Raw genomic sequence first — 25,646 nt, 5'->3', positions numbered from 1 at the left:
AGTTTCTCTAACATAATCTACCCATAGCCAGCCTTGCTGTCTTCTTTTGCCAGCTCACAGAACCATCTGGCCTTATCCCAGCATTCAGGTGCACTAAGCATACTCACACCCAAATTCTCCCCCCATTCCCTCCAAGGACAGTACTAAGCCTACACTCTAAGAAACCCTGCCCTGCAGAGTTCCTAATGAACCAGATTCACTGCTGTGTGGCTGGACCTGAGCTGCTTTGTCCCTGTTCGGATTATGCCAGCCCCTTTACCACCCTGAATGCTCCCTCTCACGTCAACTCAGCTCCAGTGCAGTACACCAAGCTTCACAACTTCAATACATTATGTGTTTGTTAATCTGTGCCAGAGACAGGTGGCACAGGCTGAATAACATTAGAAGACTGTCACTTCATAGTAGCAAGCCACCTGCCAGGGCTGGGCAGCACACACAGGAGCACAACACACACCAAAGTGCCCTTGAGTCTGAAGGACAGCACTTTCTCTAATTCAAATGCTTGCACAGCTCACTCTCATTTCAGGTACTTTTGATTACAGGCACACTAAAGCATATGTAGCAATCTTTAATTATTTCATTTCTGGTTACATATACTCAGGCTAGTAACTAAGCAGAAGTTGTTCAAACGCCTCAATTCCAGAGAAGTCAAAATGGTTTTCCCTACTTCTGCACTTGACTTCATCAAAAGAATCTGAGTACAAGCAGCTCCCAGTAAAGACATTTCTCTTGAAATATTAACTCTATTCCTGGGAGGCATACCAAGTTTCAGAACAGTACTCCTACACACTTGAGACTTTTAAGAACAGTTTAATAGTAAAAATATCATGTACCACATACTCTGTAAGGAAAGAGTATTTGAAAAAGCTCTCCTAGAGACTTCCAAACTGGAACAACTAACTCACTGCATAGCTCCTAACACTACATACAGATTTAAAAAAAAAAGAAAAGAAAAAAAAAAAAGAGTATTCAAACAGGTTTCAAACAACCATGAAATATTTGTCATGAGAAATCTGCAGGTTTGGGGAAAGTAAAGCTGCTTCCCAACACATCAGAACACAGACACAGCATTTTGAGAAGTCTACCAAAGGCAATGTGGGTTCATCAACAAACATGGAGCTGTGCTGGTATTTGCCATGAGCTAATATTAGACACATATATTCTGAGATTGCTGCTGCATAACAAAGCACTGCCTCTAGTCCACTATCCCACTCTCAGACACCTCAGAGATGCAACTTTCATCTCAACTGATTTTTGAAGTATTGCTTCTTTCAAAGGCTCATCCTGCTGAACAGATGAACTGCAGGCCAGATACACTGTATATTTTTAGGGTATTTAGTGACAGACAGTGGGTCTGGCTATACAAGAGGAGGAGGTGGAAAAAAAAAAAAAAGAGAAACATGGAATGTCAATTTCAGTACTGATTTTTCCTTTAAAAGAAAAAAATCAGGAACTCCTTCCTCAAACCATATTGAATTCTAACCAAATGAGAAAGCAAAATGTGACAGTGATTAGGACATGCCAGGCCTAGCTAACTAGGCTGTAATTCTCTAAAGCTGCACTGTTTCCCATTCCTTCAGGTCTGCTGCACATAGCATTCACACTCACTCCCAGGTTGAGGAGTGGGTAGAGGAGGGACAGCTATGCCATGACACAGCCTCTGAGTAACACACAAGTGGCAAAACTGGAAACAACTCCAGTACGTTTATGCATTCAGTGCCATGGCAACTTTTAACCAGTAGTCTATTCTTAAACCTTCATTATGGTACAACACAATATGGGAATAAAAAAATGAAGCACAATTTCATCAAGGTTGAGAACAGTAGTCCAAAACCACGTGTGAACTCACCCACAACAGCAAGCTGGTGAGTTAAACAAACTGACACATGGGAGAGTTGCTTCCTGTACCACTGGCGCACAGGACCGTGCAAAAAGCTTCAGCTCTTTCTTTTCAATAGGTTCAAAACATCGAAAGTTCAAAAAGAGAAAGAGAACACAAGCTCAAGCCTGCTTCTTACCAAACTGGAGCCAAGGGTGATCCTTCTCCCCCTCTGCGTGCAGAATTTCTCTGTATCGGCTGGACAAAGCTTATGTTAAATGGTAAAGGGACAGGCAAAAAAGACTTTTCTGCATGAAAGAAAGACCCAGCAGTAAGTTACTCCTGCAAACCAACAGCACAAAGACAATCCTTTCATGCAGTTGCAAGTGATCAAGCTCATGTATTCTAAGGCTTACTGCCAGTTAGTGAAGGCACTGCAACATACCACATGTGAACCCTGCCTTATCCTCAGACATGAAGTACATAGGCTTAGCTTTAACTACTGAAAAATGGCTTTAGCACAACATGACACGAATTACCTTTTTTACTCCAGAAACTTCAAAATAGCAACAAAAGACCCTGGAGGGAACTAAGCATTTATTTCAGTAAAAGCTGGAGCAGTGGAAGTACTCACCCATCTGAGAGAAACCAATGCAACACACTCATCTCTAGCTGATAAAACAGTACAGAAGCAGAAGAAACAAAAATAGAGTCAGGTGCTTCCTATACCAGAAACCGAAGCAAGAGGAGAATGTGGCACAGCAGTGCGGTCCACTGCCTCTCACAAACCACATGTACTGCAACTTTTCACTTGGGTGTTCACATCCAAATGTTTGTTACCCTGCAGCTGCAACCAGCCTGAGCTGCAGGAGGAGCACACACTGCTGGTGGTGCAAACATGTATTTTCAGAACACTGCTCCCAAACAGACCTGCTCCTCCACGCTCAGGGGGAGCCCTCCAGCCTGTCAGCAGCAGAGCAGTTTGGCAGCCTCCTCTCTGCCAGGCAGACTTGTGAAAAACCTGAGTGAAAGCAGAACACAGAATGACATGTACATGCTAGGGCAAACCAGCTGGATGAAGAACCTGCCAGTAAACTCAACAGAGCTGCTGCTATCCACCTGTGCAAACTGTTGAGCTGCAAGTGTGACTTGATTCCAGTTGCACTCCTGAGACACATCCTCCCTTCTAGGGTTAAGGCGTCAGCCACCCTCTTTGGACAAGATGAGACACAGATAAAATGTCACCCTTCCGATCCTCCCCCAGGAAGTCTGCAAGCCAAGAGGCAGTTCACAGCATGCAGCTTTTCTCAGCCTCAACATCTGCCTGGTTTCCATCCAAATCCAGCATTACTTTTGTACTCCCTCTTTAGCTAACGGGGACAGTGGCTATGTACGTGCTTGGATCGGTACGTTTATAACACAGTTCATGTTGGAAGCAACCTCAAGGCTTCTGTACATTATTTTTCTCAAAATACAGTACCCTTGCCTAGGAGGGATCACAAACCTAGTTATTGTCTTCCAGGAGCCACACACCCTTTTTAAAACCCTTTAAAAATATGCATGTCACTGAATTTCCATATGCTTTCACTAAACTTCAAAACAGTATGAGTGACTCATCCTGCTGAAGCATGCTGCAGAGTTGTTTTGCTAATGATAAAGCCACTGAAGAGTTCTGAACACTGGTTGCTCCTTAATCCTAAAATATTACATCCTTTTCAATAGACTTATATTTCTATTGGATGGTCTGGGTAGGATTTGCAGCTCATTCTATTTAAGGGGTTTCTGAATGATTAAAAAAAGATTAAGTTTGGCATTAGTTTCCCTAAAAGAAAAGAACAAATACATAAAGACATTATTATTCTACACACTGAAAACCATACCGAGGTCCTTCCCTATGATTACGTGACCCATCACACTGACCTATGCAAATAACCACCACACTACCACAAACTCACTCAGCTGAGATGAATTACATAACTCCAGCAGAGAGGGTATTTTCCCCAAAAGCTATCTTTAGCAGTAAGTGAAGATCACCTACCTACCTTACTTTTACAGTAACAAACCTGATCCTGGCTACATCTGAACTGCAGGACTTTGTTGCTTCTGGCAACATGCGCACATCCTGGCAAATTCTTGACTGCATGCCAGGAGGAGAGTGAAACATTACTGTTCCCTTCCTCAGCACACATCTCTCTGTTTCATTTGGGAGGAAGAAAAGGAGGGCACAAAGTTGCCAAACTCTCTGTTACTGTGCTTCAATATCCCAAAGACTGCCAGTCAGAGACCTGGAGCTAGCAAGTGCTCTGCAGGGAATATGGAATGATCTCCTTGCCTGAATGGCTCTTTCAAATGTTGGATTTATTTTTGTTTTGAGTTTACAAAGAGAAAACGTAGGAAATCACTTTCCTTTACCTATTAGCCTTTGTGAATACTATCATCCCACCAAAGATGTCTGTTGCAGTGACACAGTTCAGAGATTTTTCTCCATTTTAAGAATGGCTAAAACCTTTCTTCATACTGCATTTTTCTGCAAAGCTCTTAAAATGGCATGCTATTATTTTATATAGCAAATAACACAGAGAAACATTGCTGTTGTATTAGTAAAATATGGTAAGTACAAGCATAAATGAAGCTGTGTATTCAAGTGAATCAAACTTCTCATTTCAAATGTAGCGAGTTACTGTCACTTTCAGGCTGACTACTATCCAAGGCAATATAAGTAAAATGGGGATTTCCACAAAACACAGACTATGCTCTACAGAAATTACATTTACATTGTGCTGATTAGAAACTTCTGCATAACTAAGATGTGCATTCTTGCGGATATGTTTGCATGTAAATATTAACCAAAAATATGCTTTCCTTACACCACAAACATTTAAAAATGTATTTTAAGAAGATGCATGGTACAACAGCCCAGTTTGGTCACACTGGAAATAATATAAAAGCTTGCCTGTTGAAAGGTACTAGAAATATCAGTTCACAGACATCACATGTATGTGAAATACTCTCTTTTAAGTATGACCAGTGGAAGAGCTTAGAACTGGCTAGACTACGTCATTGTTTCCTGCCTGTGAAGAGGATCTATTTTAGCTAAGTGAAGCTGAGCAGAGAAGAAGTCTAAACCTTCTACAGATTTGGGACTAGGAAAGGAGGATCTCTGAAGAAACTCTGTAGTGCACAAAAGGTCAGTAACAATCCCTTATCCTATGCTAACAAAGTGACTTGGTTGTTTACGTAAATTGCTAAGATGGACTTCTTTCTTCAGAAGCTGAACACGGGTATTAATTCTAGAACTTAGGAGAAGATATTTAATTCTTTAAGGCACTTTCAAAGTATCAGCATTCTATCAATAACATCTGAAGCAAAACCACTGCATTTGGAAAAGCATAGTACCATAAATACTGAACCTTAGGATTTTTAAAATAAATTTTAAAATATACAGCAACTAAAAGCATTGGTACAAGTATGTTATCTCTAAAGGAAAGATGCTTGTTTTCATTAAACTAAAACTAGGAGAAGATCTTGTTGCTTGGTCTCTCTATTCTTCACTGAAAGCCATGTTTTCCTCAAAGAAATGTGAACAAATAGGAGGGTCAGCCAAAGCAAAAAAAGGGGATTGGGAACAGAGATGCACACACAATACTTTAAATGGCATCACCACTGCCTAACTTGCAGTATAAATCCGGAGGAAAAGATTTAATTCTGGTTTTCTTCTGAAAGTCTTGGTTTTCATACACAGCACCTAGATGGGCTTCACAATCCACATTAGACATTCAGGACCTCAGCTACCACTAAAAAATTAAAACATATTGCTAAAACATACAGACAAACATCAGAATTTCATTCAGAATTAGCACAGACATCCAGAAAACAGTTACTCCAGGGGCTCTTCGGCAAGTGCTTTAATCAATATTGGTAAGTAAGTGTTTCCATTATGAAAAACAGCAAATAGGGCAAAACTGTCCACTGAGAGACACCCAAAGATCTACTTGGGCTGACCTGCAATATATCAGCCTGAACTCCACCCAGACAAGTACTGATAAAAAAGCAGGATATCTGCATCCACATATAAATGCAGACAGGTGACTACATGCTTTAAAAAAATCTCATTATTTCTTAGCTACATAAATGTCAAGCTTTAGATTTTTAAAAATTAAAACCTAGAAGAAATACCTAATTGTAACACTGAGAGGCATTTAAACCTGCATAGTTTGGAAGCAACATCTTCACCAACTAAACAAAAAAATCCCCTTTTTGTTACAGTAAGCCATTCTTCGATATATCTCAAAACTGGCATAAACTTGAAATAACCATCAAACAAGGAAAGGAACAACAGATTTTCCTGTTAGAAGTTTATGCCAGATTCAGCTTCCCCTCTTCCAGTCAACACTGGCCTGCTGGTTGTTCAGAAACAACTTCAGGAACTACAAGTCCAAAGGAGAGAAGAACAAAAACAAAACCAAAATTCATGCTGTTTATTAACATTCATCCATAAAAAGTGAATTCTTCTACCTAGCCTATACATGGCTACTCAATTCACCTGCTAAATCAGTCAGGATCTTGAGATAGGTAATCATGCACTTTGTTACACACAATCACTGGCAAGAGAGAAAAACAAACAGAACAAAAGATAAAAAAACACTTTAAAATGGATGTGTGTGTGCATGTTAAGCAATATTTGGACAACTTTACGCAACACTAATGGAAGTGGGGCAGTATGCCAGGCAGTATCTCAGCTGTGCTATAAGCATGGGATACAAAATTTTCTTTCAAGCATATGCCATCTACCTTTCAATGTGGTCTGCTATTGCTCTTTAATTCTTTTACATTTACCGCTCTTCACACAATGAGGTATTTTATTCATGCAGATGCCCTCCAAATGTTTTCTTTGTCAGTATTCTATGCATACATTTTCCCATACAAAACAAATTCTGTTACATTTCCTAGAGACCTCATCTGATCAGAAAACACACCTTTTTGTTTTGTACAGCTAAAAAAAAAAAAAAAACCTTTGAGATGAAAGTCAGAGTTAGGTACTTGTGTGCATTATTTTTTTTATATATGTGTAAACTGGGGGATTGTAAGAAAATCAGAAGTCCAAACATTGTATTGCAAGGCAAAAGCTAACCTGCAGAAAGATGTAATAGATCATACTGTAGTTAGCTACTCCATGGATAGTCTTTTCAAAAGCAGTTGATGATTGCCAATGTAAAACCAGCATGCTATATTAATAAACACTGGTTCAATCCCCTATATATTCCTATATCACTGAAAAAAGTACCTGATAACACTAAAGTGAAAGCATAAACAATAAGCTTTTTTTTTTTTTTAATGCACTGTCAAGTTTTAGAGATAGAACACACAGGAATTATGCACTCTTCTGCTCTTGAGAACAGTTTTGGTGCCTGATACATGTACAGAACTTACACGGCTGTCGGTCACAAGTGGGAAGATAAGACAAACAACTAACTCTTTCCTCCTCTTCACGAAGCTGCCACAGGGCTGGGTAAAAGGCCAAACAAGAGGAATCCTTCCATGCAAGGTCATGAAACTGTGACCACAGGAAGAGCCAAGAAAGCAAGGGGGTGTAGGTTAACCAAGGCACCCATGCAAACATCAGGTAAGGTTTGCCATCCTCAAATGGCTCCAGAGTAACCCAGGGGATGATCTCTTTCAGCTCTCATCAACTGAGTCTGCATAATAATGACATTTCAGATGTCCAACTCCAACAATCACGAAGATGAGAGAAGCAACACAACTGTGCTTTGGAGCAGCTGGCTACCAGCCAGCAACTTATCCCTCCACAACAAATACTGTTCACACAGGGTGTGGTCAGAGCCTGCATCACTTCCCATCTTTTTACTTTTTTAAATAGGAAGTCTATCAATACATTAATCTTAGTCATATGTCAGGTGGTTGGTTCTGATGACCTGGGATTAAATACTCTATTAGAAGCTACGTAGCTATTAAGATAGCTTTTTAATGTCTTTAATGAGCAACAGCATGCACCTATTCTTTTGGGAGCTAAGTAGTTCCTACACAGATAAAATGCAAAGTCAGTACTTCACTTTGCATACCCAAATGTCAGTACATGTGATGCTCTCTTATTTCTTTCCATAACTAGTTTTAGTCTTTAATTTTTCAACAGGGACAACTTGAAGGAATACTTTCTTTAGAAAACAGCTCTCTTACCTCAATTACAGTTGTTTCAATTTAATCATTACTTAGAAGCACACTCAAAGTAGCTAATCAATTTTGACTTTTTGATTCCTTATATAACAAATATCTTAAGTAATTAAAATATTTCATTAAAACTTCCATATGAATACTATTTCTCTTCCTTCAGAGCACAATAATGTATTTGTAGTCAGAAAACACAACAAAGCTAGCACATTTTCACAGCTAAACAATACAATCTCATCACTAAACCCCATCCCACAACAATCTTCTTTGTTTTTAAAGAAAGCTTTTATTTGACTAACTCTTCATATTTTATCTATTTGTAGGGTATTTATGGAGGGCAACAACTATTCCTAAATTCAACTGAAATATGAAGCCTGGAAATCACCACCCTGAAGAATACAGGATTGCATCACTGGTCTTTTACAGTTTTGTATTCATAGTGGGATTGTTGGTGAATGCCACTGCACTATGGGTTTTCAGCTGCACTACCAAGAAGAGAACAACTATAACTATATATATGATGAATGTGGCATTACTTGACATAATTTTTACATTTTCCTTGCCTTTTCGGATAATCTACCATGGGAAAGAAATGTGGCCTTTTGGAGATACATTCTGTCGGATTATCAGCGCTTTCACTATATTTTATCCAGCCATTGCTCTGTGGTTACTCACTTTTATAAGTGTAGACAGATTTATGGCTATTGTCCAGCCCAAACATGTCAAAGAACTGAGAAACACAAAAAAAGCCATGCTAGCTTGCACTGGAATCTGGGTAATGACCCTCGCAACGACGTCCCCATTAGTGTTTTTACAGTCTGATCCAGACAAACACTTTAATTTCACCACTTGCATAAAATCGCTGGATATCATCCATTTAAAGGAAGTAAATACATTGAACTTTTCTCGCTTGATTTTTTTCTTTTTGATTCCCTTGTTTATCATGATAGGGTGTTACCTAGTCATTATCTACAATTTCATTCATGGCAAGACTTCCAAACTGAAGCCTAAGGCCAAAGAGAGATCCATAAGAATTATAGTAACTCTGATTGCTCAAGTACTCATCTGCTTTGTACCCTTCCACATTTGCTTTGCCTTCCTGATGTTGCAACATGAAAGTACAACTTACAACCCCTGGGCAGCCTTCACCACCTTCCTCATGAATCTCAGTACGTGCTTGGATGTTATATTGTACTATATTGTTTCTAAACAATTTCAGGCGAGAGTCATCAGTGTAATCCTCTATCGCAATTACCTTCGCAGTGTGCGCAGGAAAAGTTTTCGAACTGGAAGTGTAAGATCACTCAGTAATATGAACAGTGAAATGATATAAAGAGAGATAAAAAAAAAGTCAGGGGACTTTTATAATGTGAACAAGTGATTCTATTTCTGAATTGCAGCATTTTGACTACACTGAAGAATGTTCTATTGCCAGAAGTAACAGATATATTTGTTGCAACTTTTTATATTTGCTCAATTGCTTTTGTAAATCTGAAATTAGTTAAAACCTTGTATAAGTGTTAAACTTTCCAATGCTTTTGTCATCTCAAAAGACTGTGAATATTGCCAGACATAACTATAATAAAGCAGACAATGCTGAAGAATTATGATGCAACACATACTTATTTTTTATATTTGCACAACCAAATGCTCCTGAAACTACTGTATATGCCACTTCTAAAATTAGCTTCATTCTCTCTAGACCAGTGTTAGCATGACTCAAAGAGGAACAGCCTGTTCCTGAAGGGCTGCACCCCATGGAAGGGACCTACAGAGCTGACTACAACCCCCATTCCCCACCCCCTTGTGCTGCTGGCAGGGAGGAGAGAGAGAAATCATGAGTGAAGTTGAGGCCAGGAAGAAGGAAGGGCTGGCTGAAGATGTTTTAAGATTTGGTTTTATTTCTAATTACCCTACTCTGATTTGATTGATAATGAATTAAACTGATTTCACCAAGTCAAGCCTGTTTTTGCTCATGAGGGTAACTGGTGAGTGATCTCTCCCTGTCCTTATCCCAGTGCACAAGCCTTTTGTTACATTTTCTCTCCCCAGTCCAGCTGAGGAGGGCAGTGGTAAGAGTGACTTTGGGGGGCACCGGGCATCCAGCCAGTGTAAACCCACCATGAAGACATACTAAAAACATAGAAGGAAAAGCATCTAATATGGTGTTTAATATTAAAACTCTCACTCCAAGAGCTTTTATTATTACCTCAGAGTGTGCAACACATGGAAACTCAAGTCTGTATGAAGCTCTAAGATTCTACTATAACATGGACATCTAACTTCTATTAAGTGCAAAAATCTCAAATATAGGTCATGCAAAACTGAACCACTAAACACCTTAAAGCTTTAAAAACTTCAGATGCAAACACTAAATGGAATAACATGCTCTAGTACTCCATTTTTGGAATACATACAAACTACCAGTATGAAATGCATACAACTGCATATGTATGCAGTGCAAGCCCAGTCATGCTCCAATCATGCTGACAGTGGAAACGGGGATAAGAGAATGAAAAATTAATCATTATACAAATAAATTATAGATTAATTAACCACAGATCACAACTAGGAAACAAATGTTTGAACACATAATAGCTGCGCCAAGAAACTTCACACTGTCTTCAGAAGAGGATTAAATTTAATTTAAAGGGTTGCATGAAGAAAGTGTTTTGTTTTTTTTTCATTAAAAATTGTGCAAAATAATCCCTTGAAACTATATCTAAAATAATCAATACATTAGGAGCTACTTACAAACCAGAAGGCAAGCTGTTGATGCTGATGCCAAATATATACTGAGTGACTTCTACAAGAAGAAGATCAAACAAAGCAGAGAGCATCCAAGCACCCAGTAAAAAGGACTGGAAAGAAAAACAGTTTAATTATAATTAACTCAAAAGTTTAAAAACAATGTATCTCTAAATAAAAGAAAACCCAAGAAAACCACTACACTAGTTCATATACGACAAATAAAATATTTAGCACAACATAATTCCAGATCTATGTCTAGATACCCAAATGAAGACTTAAAATTTGTTATCAAAATTAAATTCCATGGGTCTGATAACTTTCAACTATAACAGCTGCAAACTTTGATTAGGATAATACTGGAAGATATACCAATATAAATTTATGGAAAACAAATAACCTTTAAAGCCCTTTAACATATATTTTTATGCAAAATGCTAGTAATAAACTGCAACATTAATCCAAGACTGCAAGATTCTAAACAGTGCAGAAAACAGTTTCTGTTAAAAAAAAAAATTAAATAACTGTAACTTACTGAAAATTTTCTGCTGCCATATCTTCTCTCAAATATTCTAAAGTTGTAAATGAGCAGACTGCTGCAGAATGTGTCTTTCAAATCAAGACATATAGTTCTCCCACATACAAGTCTCCAAATCTAAAAGGTTAAAGATCACGATGTTAAGTCTTTCTTCCTTCAAAGAAATTTTTACAGAATCTGTGCTCAGAGAGAATATAATACTGAAATCAGGTAAGAGAAATGCAGTGCATTTAAGGAGGGAAATAAAAAGAGTAGCATGTTATAGAATACAAGAAATCTGCTTAAAGTATTTTCAAGGAAGAGGTTTACCTGTTAAAAATAAATCTACAATTCAAATGAAGTCAAATACATTTATATGTCCATATTTTACATTTACAAATCCATATGGAAATCACAACCCTAGTAAACTGCAGAATTATATAAGAAAAAATATTTTTGAAGCGGCCTCCAGACATCAACTAGTCTAGTCTACTGCTATAAGCAGGTCTAATTAGATCAGCTTGCTTGGGGCCATGTCAAGCTGAGTCTTGAACACCTACTAGGATGGAGATTCCACAGCCTCTCCAGGCAATCTGTGCCAATGTTTGACCACCCCATGGTTTAAAAAACTAAAATCTAACATCTAGGCAGAATTTCCCATATTCCACTTTATGTCCACTACCTCTTGTACTGTCCCAGAGCACCTCCAAGCAGAGTCTGGCTCCAGCTTCTTTAGAGCTTACAATCAGCTACTTGTAGACAGCAAGAAGGTGTCTCCTCTTTGCCTTCTCTTCTTGAGGTTGAGCAGACCCACTTCTCTCAGCCTCCCCTTGTATGTCACATGCTCCAATCTTCTGACTCTCTTGGTGGACCTGCCCCAGTGTGTTCCTATCTTTCTTGTACTGAGGATCTCAGAACCAGACACTTGTGGGACCCCATCTAAAGCACTGTTTGTAGAGTATGCTACTGGCACACTTTTACTAACAGAGTCCAGGAGATGGTTGGCCTTCTTTCGTTGCAAGAGCACACCACTGACTTCTGCTATGCATCAAGATTCACAGGTCCTTCTCTGCAGAGCTTACCCAAGCACTTGTTCCCCCTAGCCTGCACTGTTGCAGCCTGAGGTTGTTCCATCACTGTAGCAGAGACTTTCCAGAACTTTAAGAAGTTCCCATCAGCTCATTTCTTGAGCTTGCCAAGGTCTCTCTGAATAGCAGCTCTGTCTTCCAACATACTGACTATTCCCATGTATTCTGGATCACACACAAACTTAAAGTGCACTTCATCCCATCATCCAGGTCACTAATGAAGACATTAAATAGCACTGGTCCCAGTACTGATCTCTGAGGGGCCCTCCCCTGATTAATACCTGCCAAATGGACTTTGCACTAATGACCATAACTCCATTGAGTCTAGCCACTCTTCCACTCATCTTCTTGTCCAATTATTCAATCTGGTTTTGACTATGTCCAAGGATGGAGATTCCATAACTTCTCTGGGAAAAGTGTTCCTCTGTTCCATCAGTCTTACACTACAGTAAGACTGTATGCCTGTTGCACCACTCCTATCTCATGAGCTAACACACCACATCGCTGTGACCCCAGTGAGATTGTAGCCCTGTAATGACACATCAGCTTTAATTCCTCATATCTGTTTCCTATGTAGTATGCATTAGCATACAGTCACACTGATTTCTCAGAAAATGTATGGGAGTGTTTCACACAATGCTGTCCCATAGGCACTTATTTATATGCATACACTTGAAGTAGATCCTTTTCAGTCCTGTTTTGCCAATTACAAGAGTGCTTCTGTTCACTGTACCCTTTGCTGGCTAACCCAATCCACTGCCTCCTCATTTGGCTGTGGGTTGTCATCTCTCTCCTGTCTTGTTCCTGTCTTAAAGTTCTCACCAGGCTGGCCTGCCTGTTAGCAGGGATGCCTTTGTCCCACTTGGTCAAGTGGATCCCATCACTTCCAAGTAGTCGTCAATCCTCAGAGAGGGTCCAATGGGCACAAAACCCCAAGCCCGGCTGCCAACATCAGCTGTGCAACCAATTCTGACCCACAAGATTTGTCCCTTTCACTTAGCTGGCTGCTCCCAGTCACCTTTGTGTCCTGCATGTGTTGAGAAATGGTTTCTAAAAAGATTTGCTCCATGACTTTCCTAGGGACCAAGGTAAGGCTGACTGGCTTGATGTTACCTGGATCCTCCTTTCTGCCCTTCCCAAAGATGGGTACGATGTTTGCCTTTCTCCAGCCATCAGGTACCTCTACCAATCACCATGGCCTTTCAAAGATGCTGGAGAAAGGTCTCACAATTAAATTTACAGCTCCTCTGGCACCCTCAGAGGTAATCCATCTGGTCCATTAACTTATGTATGTATAGTTGGGTTAAGAGATCCGTAACTCTAATCTCTAAGGCTTCTAAACCTCATTACTCTTTACTTTAGCCAGCTTAAAAAAATATATAGGTCTAATGTAATCGAGATCTTCATTTTACACAGAGCATCTTCACTGCTCTTCAGGGTCCCTTAATGGAGACAAAGATCTTTTCATTTTGGACAGCTCATATTTTGCCTTCCAAACCAAATGTACTCTTCTTCAACTGCAAGCTTTATTTCCAATGCTTTCTAACAGTTTTAACTAGTGTTAATATGCAACACCCAAACTGTCTGTTCAGCCCCTGAAAACAAGAATCCACTCAACTAAATTCATCCCTGTAAATGAATTTATTCTAAATAAATTTTCTTTGCAGTGTTTTCATTTAAATATTAGCATCAGACAGGAGTTAAATGATCTGCTGTCTCTGGTCTCAGAGGTACACAATTATATAATACACAGCCTACTCCAAAGGCTACGACAGCACATGAAACAACAATTTCAAGAAAGAAAACATCCAAACCCACAAATTCTCCAAAGCACCACAATAAAAGTACCACAGCTTCCACAGAAATTCACAAATTTTTATGCTTAAAACACAGTAAAGACAGTTTATTTGAATAAAGCACAGCCACTACTGGCTTTCAGCAGATCAAACAAATAGAGAAGACTTTTCTAACAAAAAGCTGCAAACCAAACAAATAAGCAAACAAACCCCAAACCCACTAGATTTCCATTTAAAACTTTGAATAGTTTCTCAGCTTTTCCTCCCGAAATAGTTGTCTGTAACATTTTTTAAAGGCAGATATTAATTTATGTATTCCTGCTGCACAGCATTACCAAGACACTTGGAAAATATCATCAGTGCTCTTGCAGAGTTGTAATACACGTTATTTTAACAAAGCTCTTGTTCTTGACAAGAAAAATTACAGACAGTGCAACAGCAAAGTGTATCGCTTTTAAGGCTTACAGGCTACAGTTGACATCCTCAAAGACATTAAGTTGACTACATACTTATTTTTTAATGTAACTGTAAAACATATGGAGTGAGATAATTAGAGGCATTTGTTGACCTCTCTGCTGAGCAGTAGACTGCCATTTCCAAAGCTGAAAAAAAAACCACAAAAAGCAACAAATCCCCACAAAACTTATCTAATCACTTCTAAGTGCATTACTTTGACAGTTACAATTTGAGGATTCTTAATCAAGCTAAGAACAAAACTATACAAAATGCACTACCTAGAAGATAAAGGATATCAGTTTGAAGTAGGAATGAGCAAAAAATGCCTAGCAAGATAATTAATTCAGCAGATAACTGAGCATAAGGAGCATGACAAACTCCCCCATAATTTGGAATCATCAAGTTAGAAGCAGCAGTTCTATTCAACAGGAAAATTTTAGTTTTCCATAGCTCACTACAACAGAAGTCACAGAGTGAAAGTTACAGCCAATGTTGTTAAAATAAATCTTATAGAATCAGACTACCTGATCACAATAGCCCTCTTCAGCCTCAAAATCAAAGCATAATGAGATCCTGACATTCATACCAAAATACTTTTATTATTACACAGCTGAAATCACCATTCACAGCAAGCTTCCAAATGCCAGTGGCTGGAAGGAGAAACAATACAAATCAATCATTTCCCAGACAGAAGAAAGAAGTGAAAAGCTATGTTGATTGTTTCGGATCACTTTTTCTCACTTCTTCTGAAAAGCAGCATACTTGGGTAAAATTACAGAGAGGTAAGAACAAGCTGTTCTACAACAGTGAACAAAGGGAAAGAACCAGAGGAGAAACAGAGTGAGGAAGGGGGAATTGCATAGAAGAGCACAGTTTGCAGTCTTTTTCCACACAAAATGAACTGACTCTTACCTGAAAATCCTCTTTTATAGCTTGTAGGTTATATGCAAAGAACTTCTGATAATGTTGGAAGAGCAGAGTCAATAGAATCGAGATGGCACTTGGGACTAGTAGCAGACTCTTCGACAAAGGTGCTTTATCTTAAAGACAAAAACCAAACAAACAAAAAAGCCATTTTAGAGAAATGTCTCTCACATTTAAAAAGTAAAATATTTAAACAATGATTGAAAAATATAATAGCAGTGGTATCACCTGGACTTCTCATCTCAACAGCTTCTCAAGGTCTCAAAAACTTATAGGAAAAACACACCCACAAAAGGAAGTCTTTAGTACTTATAATAATATTTAGTATATTAGTGGCAGTTGAATACTAATCATTTTGTTTTCAATATTCTCTCATGAAATTAATTGTTTGGCTATAATTAAACCTAAGCTCTCTGCCTATAGAGGTCATGCCCTCCTATGCAGCCCTCCTAAGGCCCAATCTTGTTTTGGGAAATGAAACAATCTCTTCTTTTCAAAAGCAAAATACACACACATCTAGTAAAAATAAATACCTTTGTTTCCTTTGCATCAGGGGTTAAGATTAGCTTTTTTTTCTAGAGGCGACGAAAAGCAGGAATCACCTGAACAAATTGACTTTCTCTTCACCACACTTGGATCCATCATTCAAGGAAACATATCTAAGTTAATTTACATGATATTCATCTTCCTTCCATTCATTCATTATCATTATTAACAAAGAAATTAATAAAATTAGGACACCTGTGAAATCAGAACTTCCTTTCCCCTAGTAAATGACTTTTAGAAAGGACACTCTGAAGAAAGCAGCAGAGAACAGAGATATCTGCAGCATGCATTTACTAAAAACTGCCAAGTGGAATACCCAGCAGGAGTGTAAACTGCTGGTGCAGTTGACACAACAAAAACAAACTCCTGCCCAACAGTTCAAGCCAATATAGAAACTCTGAAATATTATTTCTTCCATGATTTTTCTCCTTTTCATACACGCAACCTGAATGCATTTACTTCTTTCCCAAACATTCCAGTTACAGCATGGAATCTACTGATTTTCAGAAGGGTATTATGAAATCCATGGCTTTGTTGTCACTGTTCTTGGATAACAAAAGGAGCAATAAGTCTACTCTAAAAGTACTAATGGGAAGTAAGAAGCAGACCAGAGGAATTAAAAAACTGCATTTAAAAAGTGTAATATAGGGAACATTTAGTACCTATCCAGATATACTGACTACCACAAATGATTTCATCCCCATCTGCTGCACATTTGAAGAATTAACAGCTAGAATAGGAAGATGGTAATAGGCACGATAGCCAAGATTTTAGTAATGGCACAATCCCACTCAAAAATACAGTTCTTACTACATAATTTACACATATTCCTCATCCAACTACCAACCAATGACATCAAGAGCAGCTTTGATGGGCACTGTTAGCTGTTCTCAGCTCACACCACCCTGAAGTCTGCACTCTTCTGATGTTCTGATGATTATATGAAGAAAACATCCCTTCCTACATGAATCCTAACATAAACTTGTACTTAAAACTTTTCTTTCAGTCCACAACCATATGTTTGAGTTCATTATTTACAGACTCACTTACCTTACTACATTTAAGCAATGCCTTGAAGAACTATCCTTTTCCAGAAATTAGGCAGTCACCTGGATTGACATCGGTTGTTGTTACTCTGACAACCATAAGTTATACTTTTATGATTGGATTTTTTGTGAAAGACATATCAAGGAGGTAGAAAGCCTGGCTAATTTTTCTTTTAATGCAAGAAAACTATCCACCTTTCAATTTAATATCCTTCTCGGGATATTTGTTCACTAAAAAAAAAAAAAAAGAAAAGAGCTATAGTCTTTAGATATAAATTTTCTAAGTTATTCATTCCTCTTATTTAGGTGGATGCTTCAAAAAAGTTTGAAGCTATCAGAGTACTGTAGAACACTGGAGTTAAAAATAAGCTAGAGCTGCCTGAAAGTTATTGTGCACATGATGCATACATACGTTCACTGGAAACGTCAGGAAAGGCTCCCTAAGTTAATCTAACTCAGTTAAATTAACATTCCTTCATGTGAAAGGATCAGTTTTATAACGAGACTAAAACAGATATTTGAAAGCACAGACAAAATCAGAACATTAGTAGCAGTCACCACAGTAGATGCTTCTGAGCCAAAATTTTATCAAACTTGTTATTTTATTATCAAATACATTTCTGTTATTTCATGAGTTTAAATAGATTTGCTTCCAGAACACATCAATCCTATAATACTTTTCACATGAGGATCACATTACCACAAAAAATATGAAAAGCAAATCACTAGATTTCCATCTGTGACTATTTCTATACAGGTTTAATATTTAGATTTTATTATAATTTTCATATCATTATTTTTACATTACAGGTAATACTTGAAATACGTTATCTTGTCAAGTTCATTCCTAATTTGAATGCATTCAAAAATAACCAATCAACAGAACTTAATCTGTTTTCTCCAAAAGTGTGAACTCACATTTTTATTATGAACCTCCTTTTAGCTTTCAGCTTAGATGCTTTAAACGTTGTTATAGAGGTAAAGTACTTATTTTTAAGCATGTTATCAAGTGAAAAACCACAGAAGTAACTAACCCATTAATGTGACAGTCAACCCCAGAGAACATCATGTGAGTAACAGAAACTTCTACTCTCAAGTTTCTCCATGTGTCATCATGGTTGATGAGTTTATCCTTATCCAGTAAACTCAAAAAGATAAACTCTTCCAGAGAAATAAGGTACCTCCTGAAATGTTTCTTTCCAAGTGTTTCACTGTACAATGTAGTAGCTTGCTTTACCCCTCTACAGCATATAGATCCTAAGCAAGGGCTGCTGTGAGGTCACCAGTGAAGAAGCAACCCTCCCGCTGCTGTGGAATCCCTCGACCAATAAAACCAAAAATTACTAACAATCACAAATATTGCATAGTCGGACATTCTGACATCCAAGTCAAATTCCTTACTTGGAACATGAAGGTAATATCTAGAAAGAAAAATTCTAGTCCAATGGATTTGCAACTGTGTGCAGGATGGAAATGTATACTACAACCTACTGGGCTATCAGGGCCTGCTGGCAGCAGCAATATAAATGTGCACAAGGAGGGCCTCTATACCACATAAAGAAAACAGAATGAAAGGAGAAACACTCATTTTGACCCTGAAGACTTAAAATATATAAAATACTATCTTCATACCTTGGAATAAATTTGCAATGCACTCCTTAAGTGGCAACTCTTTCAAAGAACAGGCAGAAATAGCACTGGTGCTGCAACACACATACTTGAGCTTTCATCCTTAGATGAAAGATGAACAGAGAAATTTTGTAATAACCAGCTGAATGTGCCCATGCTGTGATGAACGCCAACAAACTAGCTTTCACTACAGATCTTTGCTCCCCCTGGTGCAACAGAGCTCTCCCCAAAACTGCCCTCATAAATTCACAGGCAAGTGTCCCAACCACTTTGTGCTACCACTGCACAATGTGAAGCTGGTCCTAAAATATGACAAGAATGAGAAAACCACCTTGAAGTCATAGAATCACAGAATGGTTTGGGTTGAAATGGACCTCAATGATCGTCTAGTTCCAAACCCCTTGCCACGGGCAGGAACACCTTCCACAAGACCAGGTTGCTCAAAGCCCCATCCAACCTGGCTCACATTCCACCCCTGAACTCATTACAAAGCCCATAAATTCAAGGGAAGATGGCTTTAAAGTGAAAGAGGGTAGATTTGGATTATCTATTAGGTAGAAGCTCTTACTGTGAAGGTGCCGAGACACTGTAACAAGTTGCACAAAGATGCTCTGGCTGCGTCACCCCTGGAAGTGTTCAAGGCCAGGTTGGACAGGGCTTTGAGCAACCTGGTCTAGTGAAAGGTGTCACTGCCCATGGTGTTGGAGCTAGATGATCTTTAAGGTCCCAGCTTAAGTAATTTTATGATTCTTCCACAACCTACTACTATTCTGGCTGACAGTACCACTTTCAAAGTGCAGAATGTTAAGGAAAGGATGCGTCCATCTGTCACAAATGGAGGGGGAGGTTTACAGTAAACTGCTCAGGCAGCTGCAGCTTCAGAATCCACCACTGCACTAAGGAGAAGAATATGAAAGTTGTGGTAGCAGCAACAGCTACAGTTTTTTAAATTATTTCCTGTTCCCTGCCTGCTCACCACTCACAGGTGAAGAAAGATAGCAGATGAACGTGTCAAAACAGGCAGTCAGACCAAGCTATTGTTTCAGAAGGGCTTTTCAGGCCACAACGTCACCCCCCTGGACAGTTATTCCAGGTCTGAGACTCAAGTGTTGACTTGGGAGAGGACCCTGTTGCCAAAGATAGCTGATGAGCAGTAGCTGAAAAGCTCAAATTAGTTCAGCACATTTTTTATGGGGATCTCTACTGAGCTTATACCACAGCTGCAGACAAAACATGCTGTGCAACAGCTTTTTTTAACGTTGTCATCTGCATACTTCCCAAAACCAGCTGCTATGAGGCACATACACCACTTTCAGACATTCAATAAACTGCTGGGGGCTACTGCTACAATGGCATGAAACATGCATGAACCATTTCTTTTAATGCTGATACACAAGATCTGTGAGTCTTTAAAGCCACAACTGACGCACACCTGAATGCACAGTACTTCCCAAATGCACAGTACTTCCCATATGCACTAATGGAATGTGTGTTTTAGGTGGTTGTTTCTCTCGCATGAAGCCATCGTGCAGATATTCACCTACTGCATTCCAAGATCTACCCAAGAACCTGCAGCAGGTTCACCGACAGTGACGTTTCAAAATGACATTTCAAAACAGACTCTTGCTTAGTATTTCTGTTTGCTACAGATTAAATGGCAGCATGAAAACCTCCTCCTTGAAAATCTTGTTTGTCCTTCATTGTAATGGTTGATGAAACCAACTACGCAAATTGGAATTTAGTGACAAATTGGAAATTAGTGCTTCCAGTGTGTGCTTTTGGGAGATTGGAGCCATCTTACTAGACCTGAGGAGTAAAAGCTTGTCTGTATTATAACCACATGCTGAGTCCTGAACAGTAGCCAAGAACAAACGACAGCATGCCATGGAGGGAGGATGGTAAGAAATATGGACACACGTAATACTGCTTGAGGAATCTGGAAGACAGCAGAAGACTGTACACAGACCGGTAGGATGGAATTTAACCATATTATGTTTTTATAAAGTTTGCTCAAGTCAGTGTAATTGGAACTAGATGATCTTAAGGTCCTTTGCAACCCTAATTATTCTATGACATGACTGCACCTTTTGGGAAAAACATGCAATACAAGAGGACCCTGCAAAAGCAGTTAAATTCCTGCTTCCTGAAAATCTTATATGAAGTATTCTGCGTCAGGAAAGCAGCTCTTGCTCCTGGTCTAGGCACAGACTCAGGAAGGGGACTGCATTCAGACTGTCACTTCATAGCATACTCTAGTGGTTAACCATCATGATGCCAGCAAGTGAATACAGTAACAGTATCATCGCAGGAACGGATTTTTATCAAATGCTTATAAACTTACTGCAGAAGCTAAGAGGTGAATAATATTAGTATATATATCAAGAAAATTGATAAAGAAACCAACTATTATCATGCTTTAAATCTTTTTCTAAAAGGTGCTGGTAAGCAGTCAAAGCAGTTACCTATACATTTACTGTTTAGAAACCTGCTGGGTTTAGCCTAGGTCACAAACTATAGAAGAATGAGATGCTACAAAAATAAAAGGGAAGGGAAAAAAAAAAGGAAGAAAACTTTGTTTCTAAGAGGAACATTTAAAAAGAAATAGAAAGTGAAACAGGTTGAAGTTAACAAATACACCCACTTGGTTGAGCAGCCTTTTCTTCCTCCCAACCACAGAGCATATTACCACACTACTATTAGTATACACTGCCAGGAATATCAGGTATGGCTACACCACACCACCACACAGAGATCCCCAGCGCTCGCTTGAGATGAGCTAGCTCTGCAACAGCAGCAGAATAGCCACATTTTTGTGGTGTTCAATGCATGGCTAATTGAAGTGATGTGGCTATGCTGCTCCAGGACTCAAGCAAATACTCTGAACCAGGCTGCACTGTGGCATGCTATGTACAAGCTAATTTGTTCTGCCATACAGTACTGTTCTATTGTTATGCACAGAGGTCTGGTATATTCAATACAGACTTGGTTTCTCCTCCAGTCGTACCACAAAGCATAAGCTTACATCCTTTTGTTATTTTCCTGAGGCCCACACACAGCACAGTTCAGTCTTGTAGTTTATGCAAGCAGAGGAGCACAGCGTTCCCTTCTTGCCTTGGGGATCTGTAACAAATTGCCAGCACTGCACTACAAGGTTCACGCAAAGGTGAAAGTGTAAGTTGCATTAGCAGAAATGCTTGCACTCAAGTTCAAAGGACTCTACTCCATACTACTACAAGAAGTAGCTTGTGTGTAGTAGGCAAAATAGTAAAATATTTTCCAGATGTAGGAAGTGGCTTTAAAACGTAGACTCAAATTTTACTATAATAAGCTCTAACAGGCTTCCTAAGGTACTTGTGCAGTATTGCACGTAGCAGAAAAAAATACTAGGAGGGGATATTACAATGTCTGCAGAAAAGTTAGGTGTTGGTCTTACAGTTTTAAGTTGCTGGAAAGGCCTTGGTGTCTTATAACAAAAAGCCTTCTGCATATCATTGCTCCTTGGTGAACAAGCACCAAACACAGCTAAGCAGTATTACAGTAAATCAAACAGCCAGCCCAGCATCAGTCTTCATGCACTCACACTAGCCTCTGCAGAACCACTGAGGTGTTTCAGCAGCATTCTTCATCGGACTCAGGTTGCTGGCAGACTGCAACACAAGAAACCATTCTAGGCCCAACACCACAGCCGACCTCTCAAGCCCTTCCTTCCCTTAAGGCAGGTGCTGCCACATGCTTTCTGAACATGCTGCAATGCTGTTTTACAAGCCAACTCAACCAGGTCAGCGTTTTGCTAAGTCATTTGAGCATGCCTATGCTGTGCTTCCTACTACCCAGAGTAATCGGCCTTATTTTTGCTAGGGCGTTATCAGCTCCTCCAATACTCCAGATTACAGAAATAGTTTCCTTAACAAGGGCAAACTGTCTTTGTCCTTTTAAATGGTATTCTTCCTTGTTTCCCCAACTTCCATATCTCATAGTTGTAATATGTACCAGGTATGTATATTTCTATATCTCTGCATCCAAAACTGTGCGTGTCATGTCCTGAGTAGGTGTGTTATCAACTTCCAACACAGTCATCATCTGCTACACCTAATACTGCCTGCCTGGAATGCAGCACGTCACTCCTAGCAAAGGACCTACTTGTCTGAACCAGCTCATATTCACCCAAGGTTGGACTGTTGCTGGAGGGGGTTGGTTCTATCCACATCTCTTATAACATCACTTTTCAAGAACCTCTCTGCCTATGAACGTGATTTTAAACAGTACCGAACAGAAGAAGTAACACAAAGGATTTATACCAGGACTACCCAACTAGGATATGAAATACCAGAAAAACACTTTATTTAAGAACTCAACTGCAGCGCCCAAAGTCATGAAACATCTCCTTAAAAGGCACATGGACAAGGTCAAGGACTTTGCTACTCAGGTCCAGCTATTCCAGAATTGCTTACAAGAAAGTCTAATTTAAATAGAAGCAATCAAACTTACAAGGCCCAGGGGCAAAACTGAACATGGACACACATGTACCCAACCCTGATGCAACATCACGCACTGCTTCATTAACTGCCTAAACCACCAGATCCTGCACATCTGCACATCCCACAAACCTGCTGCTACTGCAACAGATGCTTCAGGTACAGAGGTAGAAACAAAAGTCTGAAGGCCATCTTACACTGCCAGAGTGTGCACTAAATGAGTGTATGTCACTGCCACCTAAAACTGTGCCTCTACTAGAGTCTGTCAGTGAACCTGAACCAGCCAAGTCTTATTGTGAAAAATCACTGTAGGTCAACAGGTAAGTACACTAAGAGTGATAGGACAAGGGGTAATGGTTTTAAACTGGAAAAGGGTAGATTTAGATTAGATATTGGGGAAAAAATTTTCACTGTAAAGGTGGTGAGACACTGGAACAGGCTGCCCAGAGCAGCTGTGGATGTCGCATCCCTGGAAGTGTTCAAGGCCAGGTTGGATGAGGCTTTGCACAACCTGGTCTAGTGGAAGGTGCTCCCACGGCAGGGGGGTTGAAACAAGATGATCTCTGAGGGTCCTTTCTAACCCAAACCATTCTGTGATTCTATGAGGAAAAAAAGTTAAAACATTTACTTTTTGCAGAATGGCATCTTGTCTAGTTTATTCTCCTAGCACAAATATGTTTCTTATGACTGCAATTTTCCACGTATCCTTCTGATGGACCTATTTTGGGAAAACATTTCAATACTGACTGTCACTTTCCACCCATTCAGCCAAACAAGGTTATTTTCCTTCTTTCTCATAGAATTATATCGACATATGCCACCAAAAAGCTGTTGTTCTATAGTACCTATTGTTGGGGTGAAAAATGAAAAAAAATCAGGAACTGTGACTCAAGTATAGTGCTAGCATCTGCAAAAATACTCCCCCTTCTTTAAATGCCTTACAGAGAACACAGTTACAACTAATACCCCTTCTGAAATGCCAGCTCTATTCATCCCTAGTCAGAGGTGCTTTCACACGCAGTCTGGACTTTTGCGTGAAGCATGCAGTTAAGCAAAGTTTTGACTTATCGTTTGTCCCAGCCTGCTCTGAGGACTGTAGAGCCAAAGTCCACAGTGCAGCTGGTTTGGTTCTTCATCACCATTTCTAAATGTGGCAGATTTTTTGTCCTGCAAGCAGGCTCAGAAGCAACCCTCCAAGCTTGCCAGGTTTGTTCAGGAAGCACTGGGATATGAAATGATTTACATGTGGTGAATGTAAATCTAAAGTTCAACAGAGCTAGGAATGCATTTGTCCTTAAACCTGTCTGATCAATAAACTGGTTTAAACGATGATTTTCTTTTTTCTTAAAAAAAATGAGTTATAGCTCTCTGATATGTACCTAGGCAGGTAGAGCTGTATCTATATATGTAGATACATTTACCCACAAACACACAGCTCTTTTACCACTAAGAGCTATTTCTCCTGTCCAGTGCATACCTAGTTATGTAGATCTGTATCTGTGTAGACACATACACATACCCACACAAACATGGCAGGAAGCTGTCCTGGGACCACTATGTCCAGGCACAGCCCCTTGAATCACAGAATCATGGAATCAAATAGGTTGGAAAGAAACCTTTAAGATCATCGAGATCAACCTTTACTCCAGGACTGCCAAGTCCAGCACTAAACCATGTCACTGAGGGCCTCATCTACACGGTTTTTGAACTCTTCCAGGGACGGTGATTCCACCACTGCCCTGGGCAGCCTGCTACAATTCCTGACCACTCTCTCGGTGAAGAGATTTTTCCTAATATATAATGTAAACTTCCTCTGGTGCAGCTTGAAGCCGTTATCTCTTGTCCTATCACTTGTTACTTGGGAGAAGAGACCGACCCCCACTTCTTGCCACCAGCCGGGCGGACCACTGAGCGCTGCCCGTAAAGCGGAGCCCTCAGAGGTCTCCTCCTTCTGCAGTACCGCCGGGGGCGGCTCCTCCTAGTGGGACACGCGGTAAACCCCGAGTTTTAAAGTGAAACCGAGGGCAGGCGGCCTGTGACAGGAACGGGGAGAGGCTCTCCCGGGTGAGGCAGCAGCGGCAGCACCGCGCCCAGACTGGGCGCCCCCTCCCCGGCAACTCGACCCCGTCCCCGGCGGAGGGGGCCGGGCCACCCGCCGCGGGGGAGACGCCGACACACCCCTCACCGCCTCCCTCCCCCAGCTCCGTCCTCCCCGGTACTCACAGAGCCCGTTAGAGCCGGTGCTGGTGAACATGGCGGCAAGGCCAGGCCAGGCCCGGCCCAGCCAGGTTCAGCCGCGGCCGGTGCCGCTGGCGGAACCCCCAGAGGCCGGGCAGACCCCGAGGAACCACACCGGGACGGGGACGGAGGCCGCGAGGGGACAAACGCAGCAGTCAGGCGAGCGGACGGCGCCCCC

General features: G+C 40.1%; 2 protein-coding genes across 3 annotated transcripts in view; one reads left to right on the top strand and one right to left on the bottom strand.

Annotated features, from left to right (window-relative positions):
• UBAC2 (UBA domain containing 2) overlaps positions 1–25,646 on the bottom strand; it is a 100,913-nt gene that overhangs the window by 59,756 nt on the left and 15,511 nt on the right. Inside the window, exons 1-4 of one of the 2 annotated variants that reach the window (XM_057402095.1) lie at positions 25,454–25,580; positions 15,523–15,650; positions 11,289–11,408; positions 10,760–10,866 (exon numbers count right to left, since the gene is read on the bottom strand). In XM_057402095.1, the coding sequence (XP_057258078.1) occupies positions 10,760–10,866; positions 11,289–11,408; positions 15,523–15,650; positions 25,454–25,484 (386 nt within the window). In that variant the 5' untranslated portion in view covers positions 25,485–25,580. Of the gene's footprint in view, positions 1–10,759; positions 10,867–11,288; positions 11,409–15,522; positions 15,651–25,453; positions 25,581–25,646 lie in introns of those variants that run through there. The other variant, XM_057402094.1, reaches the window with a different exon arrangement.
• GPR18 (G protein-coupled receptor 18) lies at positions 4,916–9,612 on the top strand. Its single transcript, XM_057402096.1, has 2 exons — positions 4,916–5,006; positions 8,329–9,612. The coding sequence occupies exon 2, from the start codon at positions 8,373–8,375 to the stop codon at positions 9,336–9,338; it is 966 nt and encodes a 321-aa protein (XP_057258079.1). The 5' UTR covers positions 4,916–5,006; positions 8,329–8,372; the 3' UTR covers positions 9,339–9,612.

The sequence above is a fragment of the Pezoporus wallicus genome, unplaced genomic scaffold, assembly GCF_028554395.1.
Source record: "Pezoporus wallicus isolate ANWC-B61680 ecotype Strahan unplaced genomic scaffold, APGP_CSIRO_Pwel_v1 contig_6520, whole genome shotgun sequence".
Classification (NCBI taxonomy): Eukaryota; Metazoa; Chordata; class Aves; order Psittaciformes; family Psittacidae; genus Pezoporus; species Pezoporus wallicus.
This window is presented reverse-complemented; position numbering and strand designations above follow the sequence as displayed.